The 11,698-nt window shown below is 40.3% G+C and overlaps 1 protein-coding gene across 1 annotated transcript; it reads right to left on the bottom strand.

Annotated features, from left to right (window-relative positions):
- Positions 1 to 3,118: 3,118 nt before the first annotated feature.
- On the bottom strand, positions 3,119 to 11,695 carry LOC135092201 (NADH dehydrogenase [ubiquinone] 1 alpha subcomplex subunit 8-like). The gene is made up of 4 exons (XM_063990521.1): positions 11,561 to 11,695; positions 6,388 to 6,563; positions 4,817 to 4,924; positions 3,119 to 3,661 (listed from the first exon to the last, which is right to left on the bottom strand). Exons 1-4 carry the CDS (start codon positions 11,684 to 11,686, stop codon positions 3,550 to 3,552), a joined length of 522 nt encoding a protein of 173 aa, XP_063846591.1. The 5' UTR covers positions 11,687 to 11,695; the 3' UTR covers positions 3,119 to 3,549.
- Positions 11,696 to 11,698: the final 3 nt, after the last annotated feature.

Here is an 11,698-nt window from a genome sequence, read left to right as displayed (position 1 = left end):
GACAGTAAAGGCCCGGACCACTCTATGGAGTGGTAAATCTAAACAAACTGCCATGGCAGTCATCATAAATAATATATCCTACACAACCAATCTTTTTATTCTCATCCATTCAGGTTACGAAGAAGATAAAAGAAGGAAGGGGCCTGGAAGAACATAACAGCCCTGCACGTGGCATTCCCTCTAAAGACATATCTATCAATATCCACCTACTGTCCCTAGCCACTTTATTTATTTATTTATTTTTTTGTGTGTGTGTAGGAGGAACACCGACCAAGGGCAAAACACACACACACACACACACAAAAAAAAAAAAAAAAAAAAAAAAAAACAGATGCCGGTCCCCGAACAGGATCTGAAGCAGCAGTCAAAATTTGAAGGATAAGTATCTTGAAATCTCCCTCTTGAAGGAGTTCGTCATAGTCTATCTGATGAATTGTTGTATTGGATATACTCATGAGGCTGATCACATCAAAAGCCATTATTCAGTCTTGTCTATAATCTTTTTTTTTTATCATTACACAACCCTTCTTGCTTCTCTGCAGTTCTTTCCCCTAAAATAATGTAGCAGTGATGCTTAGGAGCCATATCCACTTATCTTTAGTAGACATTGCCTTGTTAGACCATCAAGATACAATTACAGACAATGTGAACCGGTAATATCTTTTTTTTATGTAGGAAGGACACTGGCCAAGGGCAACAAAAATCTAATAAAAAAAATGCCCACTGAAATGCCAGTCTCATAAAAGGGTCAAAGCAGTGTTCAAAAATTGGTGGATAAGTGTCTTGAAACCTCCCTCTTGAAGGAATTCAAGTCATAGGAAGGTGGAAATACAGAAGCAGGCAGGGAGTTCCAGAGTTTACCAGAGAAAGGGATGAATGATTGAGAATACTGGTTAACTTTTGCGTTAGAGAGGTGGACAGAATAGGGGTGAAAGAAGAAAGTCTTGTGCAGCGAGGCCGCGGAAGGAGGGGAGGCATGCAGTTAGCAAGATCAGAAGAGCAGTTAGCATGAAAATAGCAGTAGAAGACAGCTAGATATGCAACATTGTGGCGGTGAGAGAGAGGCTGAAGACAGTCAGTTAGAGGAGAGGAGTTGATGAGACGAAAAGCTTTTGATTCCACCCTGTCTAGAAGAGCAGTATGAGTGGAACCCCCCCAGACATGTGAAGCATACTCCATACATGGACGGATAAGGTCCTTGCACAGAGTTAGCAGCTGGAGGGGTGAGAAAAACTGGCGGAGACGTCTCAGAACACCTAACTTCATAGAAGCTGTTTTAGCTAGAGATGAGATGTGAAGTTTCCAGTTCAGATTATAAGTAAAGGACAGACCGAGGATGTTCAGTGTAGAAGAGGGGGACAGTTGAGTGTCATTGAAGAAGAGGGGATAGTTGTCTGGAAGGTTGTGTCGAGTTGATAGATGGAGGAATTGAGTTTTTGAGGCATTGAACAATACCAAGTTTGCTCTGCCCCAATCAGAAATTTTAGAAAGATCAGAAGTCAGGCGTTCTGTGGCTTCCCTGCGTGATATGTTTACCTCCTGAAGGGTTGGACGTCTATGAAAAGACGTGGAAAAGTGCAGGGTGGTATCATCAGCGTAGGAGTGGATAGGACAAGAAGTTTGGTTTAGATCATTAATGAATAAGAAGAAGAGAGTGGGTGACAGGACAGAACCCTGAGGAACTTCACTGTTAATAGATTTAGGAGAAGAACAGTGACCGTCTACCACAGCAGCAATAGAACAGTCAGAAAGGAAACTTGAGATGAAGTTACAGAGAGAAGGACAGAAACCGTAGGAGGGTAGTTTGGAAATCAAAGCTTTGTGCCAGACTCTATCAAAAGCTTTTGATATGTCCAAGGCAACAGCAAAAGTTTCACCAAAATTTCTAAAAGAGGATGACCAAGACTCAGTAAGGAAAGCCAGAAGATCACCAGTAGAGCGGCCTTGACAGAACCCATACTGGAGATCAGATAGAAGGTTGTGAAGTGATGTTTAAAAATCTTCCTGTTGAGGATAGATTCAAAAACTTTAGATAGGCAGGAAATTAAAGCAATAGGACGGTAGTTTGAGGGATTAGAACGGTCACCCTTTTTAGGAACAGGTTGAATGTAGGCAAACTTCCAGCAAGAAGGAAAGGTAGATGTTGACAGACAGAGCTGAAAGAGTTTGACTAGGCAAGGTGCAAGCACGGAGGCACAGTTTCGGAGAACAATAGGAGGGACCCAATCAGGTCCATAAGCCTTCCGAGGGTTTAGGCCAGCGAGGGCATGGAAAACATCATTGCGAAGAATTTTAATAGGTGGCATGAAGTAGTCAGAGGGTGGAGGAGAGGGAGGAACAAGCCCAGAATCGTCCAAGGTAAAGTTTTTAGCAAAGGTTTGAGCAAAGTGTTCAGCTTTAGAAATAGATGTGATAGCAGTGGTGCCATCTGGTTGAAGTAGAGGAGGGAAAGAAGAAGCAAAGTTATTGGAGATATTTTTGGCTAGATGCCAGAAATCACGAGAGGAGTTAGATCTTGAAAGGTTTTGACATTTTCTGTTAATGAAGGAGTTTTTGGCTAGTTGGAGAACAGACTTGGCATGGTTCCAGGCAGAAATATAAAGTGCATGAGATTCTGGTGATGGAAGGCTTAAGTACCTTTTGTGGGCCACCTCTCTATCATGTATAGCACGAGAACAAGCTGTGTTAAACCAAGGTTTAGAAGGTTTAGGATGAGAAAAGAGTGAGGAATGTATGCCTCCATGCCAGACACTATCACCTCTGTTATGCGCTCAGCACACAAAGACGGGTCTCTGACACGGAAGCAATAGTCATTCCAAGGAAAATCAGCAAAATACCTCCTCAGGTCCCCCCAACTAGCAACTGGTGTTAAATATGATTTCTGTCTCTCAAGGCAGTTTTGCAGTGTTGCCTTGACTAGCCTCATACAAGCTGCTGTACAATATGAATTCCTCTTAACAACACTTCTCAAGTAAAGTGTTTCTACTTTCTTTTTACTTATTCATTTATTTTTTTACAGAATGTTTGGTCTCTGTTTTGCACAAAAGTTTAGACAAAGGAAATATATACATCTTCTTTTGGGAGATAATATTAACTTAACATTAATTGAAAGCTGCAAATGTTTTATATCTTTATTTTTTGTCAAAAGGACACATGAAGGAATATATTAAAGCAATTTGAGATACCTGTATGTACAAAGCAAACACCACTAGAGACTATAACAGCTCACTGCAGCCCTTTGTTTACACGCCAGCTTTGTGGTGACCAGTCAGGAGAGTGTGGTGGCAATGGTGACAACTGTTTTCAATCATGATGGCCCAGCATGTTTATGACAACAATCACTTTCTTTTTTTTACTCTCCAAACTAAAAACAGCACATTGTGTTGTCTCCCACCTCAACTCTCTTATTTGAGTAACATTACTGTACAACTGAGCTTCAAATTTATTCTGGCAGGACTTCACAGCAATATTTCCTGTTGCAAGTCTCTCCTGGCTACAATGAAGGAAGAAAACAAAGTGTGCCACAGCAGCCAGCCAGTGACCGGCCACCTACTGGAACCAAAACTTGCGAGACCCGTACCTGGCCTCCCCACCCACCGGCAACTCTGGCAGGGGCTCAGGGGCATCAGGGAAGCTGAGGGGCTCTTCAATCGGCTTAGGCCTGGAATAGGAAATGCTTGTTTATAGTCGGTGAACATATAACAGAGACTGCCATGTGTAGGCCTGATGGCTCCTTGCAGCTTCCCTTGTGTTCTTATGAAGGGTGTCCACTAAGTGTGATACCTGGCCTTGGGGAATCATGGGGATGCTGCAAGATTGATCTGACGCCAGGATGAATTCACCACAGGCCCCTACCTTGCCCCAGGACTGAACTGGAGTCAAAACTGCCACTGAAGTGTACTGATCCAGCACACTCCTGATCAGGCCATGTACTAGTGATCCCCCAAGGTTTGAGAGATCTTTTATTGACCATGACTGTCCTGATATTTTGTAAGCAAGTATTTAGTTATGATCTAACCAAAGGGTACAATGATTCTCTTTACTTCAATCCCTGTAAAAGTTACACTCCCCATTCACATTAAAACCATCAGTCAGAAGGGAAAGCCTCATCAGACACACCAGTCTGCTTTCTTCCTTGGTTGTGTCTCCAGAGTTAGGGGTTGGCACCATGTATGAGTCTCCTCCAGCTGTTTCTGTCCCTTGCATCTTCCTCTGTGACTCCCATCCTTTGCAGCTCTACCACAATTCCATCCCTCCATCTCACTCACTGTCTTCCCTAGCATGGGATTGTTACACATGAGCCTCAGCAGCATCACTGACAGCACCTCACACTCCCTGAATAATGATGAGGCACAGCTAAGGATGATTTGATACCACAGGAGTGAGATATCAGAGTGAAGAAAGATGCATCTAGACACACAACCTACTCACTCAAGACAACAGAGACCATTACACATTATTCATGAAGTACAATGCAAAGATTAAGACTTCTTTTCTGTACACTTCAAGAGAACAATGTATTACCTCTGACCTGCTACATCAAAATATTTACACAACAAACAGTGAAATATGAAAGACTACCTATAAACCCTTTCAATGTGATACAAAACAACTCACAGCACCAAAAAGCAATGCATGAAATCTTTACAAGCATCTACAAGGAAGTTATGGATTAAAAAGAATAGATTTTGCAATTTCTACCCTTCTGAATGTGGCTGTAGAACAAGTAAAGATGTCTCAGAGGTACAAGGAAAGATGTACCAAACAGCAGCCAAAGGGTTAAGGGTAAGAAATGCAGACCACTCATGCCTCTCACCTTTTTGAGTCTACAATCTTTGGCTCACAGAAGTAACCAAAGTCAGGCCGCTCCAGACCCAGGTTGTCCAGCACACACTTGTCGTAAATGGCTTGAGTGTTGCGGCAGCTGGCGGAGCAGGGGACAACCATTACAGAACTCCATTTTTTATCTATTTATTTATTTTTGTGTAAGAGGGACATTGGCTAAGGGGAAGAGAGAGAGAGAGAGAGAGAGAGAGAGAGAGAGAGAGAGAGAGAGAGAGAGAGAGAGAGAGAGAGAGAGAGAGAGAGAGAGAGAGAGAGAGAGAGAGAGAGAGAGAAAGAAAGAAAGAGAGAAAGAGAGAAAGAGAGAGAGAGAGAGAGAGAGAGAGAGAGAGAGAGAGAGAGAGAGAGAGAGAGAGAGAGAGAGAGAGAGAGAGAGAGAGAGAGAGAGAGAGAGAGAGCACCCAGTGAGATGCCAGTCCCAAAAGGTCAAAAGTGTCATCCTAAACTGGAATATGTCTTGAAACCTTCAGTTGAAAGAGTTCAGGTCACAGGACGGCACAGACTGCCTGTGTGGTACATTTTTTTTTCGGATGGTTAATTTTAGTTTGTCAAATTTTAAACTTTTACTTTTTTCTACATTTGTCTAATTTCAACTTATTTTTAATGATTTAAATTTCTTTGTACTTTTATTTCATTTATTTTTTTTTACTTTTTGTCTTTTTTATTTTACTTTTTGATTTGCAATTTTTATTGTACAGTAAAATCCCTCTTATCCGGCATCAACAGGACCACCGACATGCCAGATACTTGAATATTGCCGGATACATGAATAGAAGTGAAATTATGTCCACAATCACCACCCTACACTCACGCATCTTACCATAACAAAGATCAGCTGATCTTAATCAGCAGCTGATCTGATCAGCTGCTTAAGTGTAAGCACAACACGCTTCCTCTTTTCTACAACTTTAGGCATGATGAAGGCGTCAGGCGATAAGCAGTGCACACGCGGGACTGAGTCACTGAGTAAACACAGTGCAATGGGCCGCGGGTGGTGCGAAGCAGTGTGCTCTGGTGGCGAGGGGACAAAGTATGCCTCGCGCAGGAATTTTAATTGATTTTATGAGTACACATTGATTTTTTATTGATTTTAAGGCTCGGGGAAAAACGTGCCGGATACTTGAAGCTGCCAGATGCTCAAATGCCGGATGAGAGGGATTTTACTGTATTTCTTTTTCACTTCTAATTTTTTGTGTGTTTTCAGTTAATTCTAGTCATTCTTCATTTCTCTTTCTTTGTTTATTATGTGCCTTTTGTACCAAAAATATAACTTGGAATTTCTTATTGTTTCTTAGAATTCCATGTACTTTGAGAATTGCTTTATTATGCAGAGCCAAATAACCAAAACAACAACAATAATCATTTCAATAATAGCAATAACAGTAATAAAATAACACCATGCTTTTTATTCACTTCTTGTACTCTACATCTCAAGAAAACTTGTCGAGACAGTTGGAAACCAAAACGATAATAATAATAATAATAATAATAATAATAATAATAATAATAATAATAACAACAACAATAAAACCATACTTCACTCACTATTTGTACTCCATATCTCGGGAGGACTTGTCAAGACAGTTGGCATACTGAGAGAACTCCTCCAGGCAGGACTTCTTTATTTTCCTGAAGAAGTTGAGGGAGCAGGCCGTCACCGCCTTGCCCTCGTCCAGACACTTGCGGGGGTCCTTCTCTTCCTTTCGGCACAGCATGTACTCCTGAAGCAGTGTGAGAGGTTGTGAGAGGCAATAAGGAGTTGCATGGAGGAGGAGAAGGAGGATTTGATGAGAAGAGAATGTTACACAGTAAAAAAAGATTATTACTGCAGTTTGGATATTGTTACAGTGCAGTTAAGATAGTTAGTGTTAGTTAGGTGATTGCTATGCTGTAGTTAGATCGTTAATAAAAAAAAAAAAAAAAAAAAAAAAAAAAAAAAAAAAAAAAAAAAAAACACTGAGATGGTAGACCCTGAACACGGTCCAAAGTGGTAGTCAAACTTCCAGCAAGAAGGAAAGGTAGATGTTGACAGATAGAGTTGAAAGAGTTTTGACTAGGCAAGGTGCAAGCATGGAGGCACAGTTTTGGAGAACAATAGGAAGGACCCCATCAGGTCCATAAGCTTTCCGAGGATTTAGGCTAGCGAGGGCATGGAAATCATCACTGTGAAGGATTTTAATAGGTAGCATGAAGTAGTCAGAGGGTGGAGGAGAGGGGAGAATAAAGTCCTGAATTGTCCAAGGTAGAGTTTTTAGCAAAGGTTTGAGCGAAGAGTTCAGCTTTAGAGATAGATGTGATAGCAGTGAAATCTGGTTGAAATAAAGGAGGGAACAAAGAAGAAGCAAAGTTATTGGAGATATCTTAGGCTAGATGCCAGAAGTCACGAGGGGAGTTAGATCTTGAAAGATTTTGACACTTTCTATTAATGAAGGAGTTTTTAGCTAGTTGGAGAACAGACTTGGCATGGTTCTGGGCAGAAATATAAAGTGCATGAGATTCTGGTGATGGAAGGCTTGAGTACCTTTTCTGGATCACCTTTCTATCATGTATAGCATCAGAACAGGCTGTGTTAAACCAAGGTTTGGAAGATTTAGGTCAAGAAAAAGAGTGAGGAATGTACGCCTCCATGCCAGACACTATCACCTCTGTTATGTGCTTGGCACACAGAGACAGGTCTCGGACACGGAAGCAGTAGTCATTTCAAGGAAAATCAGCAAAATACCTCCTCAGGTCCCCACAACTAGCAGAGGCGAAATGCCAGAGGCATCTCCACTTACAGGGATCCTGAGGAGGGATTGGAGCAATAGGACAAGATGCAGGAATGAGATTGTGATCGGAGGAGCCCAACAGAGAAGAGAGGGTGACAGCATAAGCAGAAGGATTAGAGGTTAAGGAAAGGTCAAGAATGTTGGGTATATCTCCAAGACGGTCAGGAATATGAGTAGAGTGTTGTACCAATTGCTCTTGGTCGCGGAGGATAACAAAGCTGAAGGCTAGTTCACCAGGATGGTCAGTAAAGGGAGAGGAAATCTGGTGGTGAACATTGAAGTCTCCAAGAATGGAGATCCCTGCAAAAGGGAAGTGAGTCAGAATGTGCTCCACTTTGGAAGTTAAGTAGTCAAAGAATTTCTTATAGTCAGAGGAGTTAGGTGAGAGGTATACAGCACAGATAAATTTAGTTTGAGTGTGACTACTCATAGCCAGATGGTGGGAAACTCGAAAGGTAAGTTGTTGCATACATAATCGCAACATCCAGCTTTAGACTGAAAATGAGGATAGGGAAAGTAGGAGGGAACAGAAAAGGGGCTACTGTCAGTGAGCCCATTCCATTCATTCATCTACCAATTTTTTTTTATTATTTTTTCTTTATTATTTTTATTTATTTATTTATTTTTTTTTTATAAAAGCCTATTTTTATCCTTAAACCCTTACTGTGAACCAAACTTTGCCCTTAAATTCTACTTGTGAAACAGTTTTTACCCATCATCCTAACTTGTTTACTGACTACAACAACCAAAGGTAATAGTGATAATTAGGCTTCACTGATTTTTGTTCTCTACTAAAAATAAATAAAAAGGCAAATAAATATACACATTAAAGATACGGTAATGTAAAGCAAGCCAAAGTGTTGTTCTGTCCTCCATTCTCAAGTACATGCTGAACTGAGGAACCTGGTTCATCTCTTATGCATACACAACTAGAGACTCCTACAAGCCTGACTCGTAACTCTGCCCTCTAGTGAACACTGACCTTTCCAATACGTGCATGTAGCACGGCCAAACATTCCAAACAACAGTGCCAGGAAGAATTAAGGCAGGTGCACATTGCTCTCCACCCACCCCATCAAGACACACACAGACATGACATCTGTGGTGGTGGTGGCTCACCATAGTAGAGCATTATGGTTAGGTTAGAAGAGATTAGGCTCAACTGCATCCAAAGAGAGTCCTAGAAGGCCTCTATCTTGTAAACACAGGAACACTAACCCCGCCACCATCACACGGGGGGTGGGGGTGGATCAGGTAGAATACACTTAAATTTTACAAATGAACACAAGAACATAAGGGAAGCTACAAGAATCCACAAGGCCTACACGTGGCAGTCTCTGCATGAAACATTTATATTTACACCTAATGACTCGTATACAAATTTGTTTACTCTTCTTTTAAAGTTCCCTAGTAACTTACCAGTAACAACATAACTAATGACTCTATTCCATTCATCAACCACTCTATTTGAGAATCTATTCTTCCCCCCCCCCTCTCTCTCTCTCTCTAACCCAATCAAGCTTGAACCCATTATATTTTGTTCTGCTTTCACTACCGACAATGAGAATCTTGATTGTGTCATCCTTATTACATTGTCTATATTACTTAAAGGTCTGTTCTTAACCTACACCTCTCTAAGAAATGTGAATTTTTAAAATTCAATCCCCTTTCGTTAATGAACATTCCTAATCACTAAATCGCTTTCGTCATTCAGTCATAAGTTGATAATACAAGGCACTGCTTCAGTATGACCAGGAGATGAGCAACGAGTGTTTGTTTCCTGATATAAATCTTGTGCAGTTGCCTCCAAAAATTTTGGTGCACGTCACGGCAAGGTGAGGGCAGTGTCTGGTATAACCACACACCGAAGCAGGAAATATCACTGGGGTTACAGTAACAGTGATGGAGAAGCTGTTGGCAATGCTGCCTCTGACAGAAACTTGTTACCTGCGTGCTGATTCCCCGCTCACTCATTTTAAAATTAAAATAAAATAAAATAAAATAAAATAAAATAAAATAAAATAAAATAAATAAATAAATAAAACAGGTGAAGTCTTTGTGTACATAAATACAACATCCAGCTTTGGATTGAAAATGAGGAAAGAGAAAGTAGGAGGAAACAGAAAAAGGGCTACTGTCAGTTGCCTCAGACACCTGTGTTTCAGTGAAGAAAAGATGAAGTTTAGTAAAGGAGAGGTGGTAATCTAATAACCGAAAATTAGATCTAAGACTGCAAATATTGCAGAAGTTAATGAAGAAAAAGTTGAGGTTGGTGTCAAGATACTTAGGGTTGATACCAGAAGAGCACTCCAACCTGAAAACATTTTTGGTCCCCTCTCCAGATGGGGACTCCGAGGCTGGTGTAGCAGTCACCATGATAACTTTTGAGTTTTGAGTGAAGGGTGTATGCACAATTAGGTGCTTGTAGTTTTGTATGAAGGAAGAGAGTTGTTTTTAGAGGGCAGGCTGTGACTGACCCCTTGTGTTATGAGACACAAAGGGAAACATTCAGTAAGGTCACAGCTGGGTTTAATGATAAGTTCACAGCACCCCCTGATCCAGAGCTTTAGATCTCACTGGGAGTAATTATCATTGCAGCAGGTGCCTCCTGCCTCCTCATGAAAAAGTGAGATTGTTACACTGCAGTTAGGAGTTTGTTACTGTAGTTAAATTGTTACACTGTAGACATATTATTACACTGTAGATATATTGTTACAATGTAGTTAGATTGTTACATGATAGTTAAGAGATGGTGATGTTGCAGTGAGATTGTTCAGTGACAGTTCAGAGTGGATGTACTATTAGGTAAGTGTATGTACTAGTTTACTGAAGACAACTCCCTCCTCCTAACAATCTCATTCTTTCAACCAATGTTGCAACTTGTGGTCAAAAAAGCAATCCTCCCCCTGCCATGCATTTTGATGTTAAGAATGATGGCAATGTTTGTAGTTAGGAAGTAGGTAATTTGTGGAGTCCTGCGGAGATGAAATTTACTTGTTTGAGGTTGAAGCAAATTATTACTTAGGTTTGGCTTTTGAATGTCTCGAAGTGTTATGTGGCTGAGGCATGGCAGGTACTTCAATTTGCACACCAATTGGTAATGAAACTTGTTAAGACATCATAATTGATGGTTCATCACTAAATTCACAGGATGTGAAGTAAGTGTGCTGTGGTCACTCCCTGAGAGAGATTACAGGAATAAACATCAGATACAGATATACAGGTAATAATAATAAAAATAAATGAATGAACATAAATAAATATTCACTTAAAGAAAAACTACAAAACCACAAAAACAAACACAGAGGCACACCAAACACCAGACACAGACACAAATACCAGAAACAACAGACACAGGATACACAAACAATAATATATATATATATATATATATATATATATATATATATATATATATATATATATATATATATATATATATATATATATATATATATTACACACACACACACACACACACACACAAACACACATATTGATATATGAAACGTAGGAAACCAGTGAACCTGTTGTGTTGACTCCTGCGAATCCTTGATCATTAACATTATAAACACTCGGACCAATACCAGACATTACCATACAAACTAAACACCTATTCACTTTAAAAACTACAAGACCACGAAAACGATACAGGGGCACACCACACAACAGACACATACATGTAAAAAATAAATAAATAAATAAATAAAATAAAATAAAATAAATAAATAAATAAAGAGGTAAAAGATCGGTAATTTGTAAATTTGCTATGTCGGTCAGTGAAATCTGAAGTTATAACATTTTAAACATGACCAAACACTCGGATTCACACAAATTACCTAAATCATATTCACCTAAACAACACTAAGACCATGGAAACGAACACAGAGTCACCTCAAACTCTGACCCAAGATTAGACCGGCTGGCAGAACAGAAAACTAAAGACTTACATTGTTCTGTTCCTCACAAGTCTTGCCCAGGTGAAAAGCGGCTGCCCTCAGAGACGGCGTGCTTACATTGATCTCCTGCACCGTCAGCTCCTCCTCAGTGGGCAGTGGGAAGTCCTTGGTGAACATTGTGGCGGTGCT

Source organism: Scylla paramamosain, chromosome 39 (assembly GCF_035594125.1).
Source record: "Scylla paramamosain isolate STU-SP2022 chromosome 39, ASM3559412v1, whole genome shotgun sequence".
Classification (NCBI taxonomy): domain Eukaryota; kingdom Metazoa; phylum Arthropoda; class Malacostraca; order Decapoda; family Portunidae; genus Scylla; species Scylla paramamosain.
This window is presented reverse-complemented; position numbering and strand designations above follow the sequence as displayed.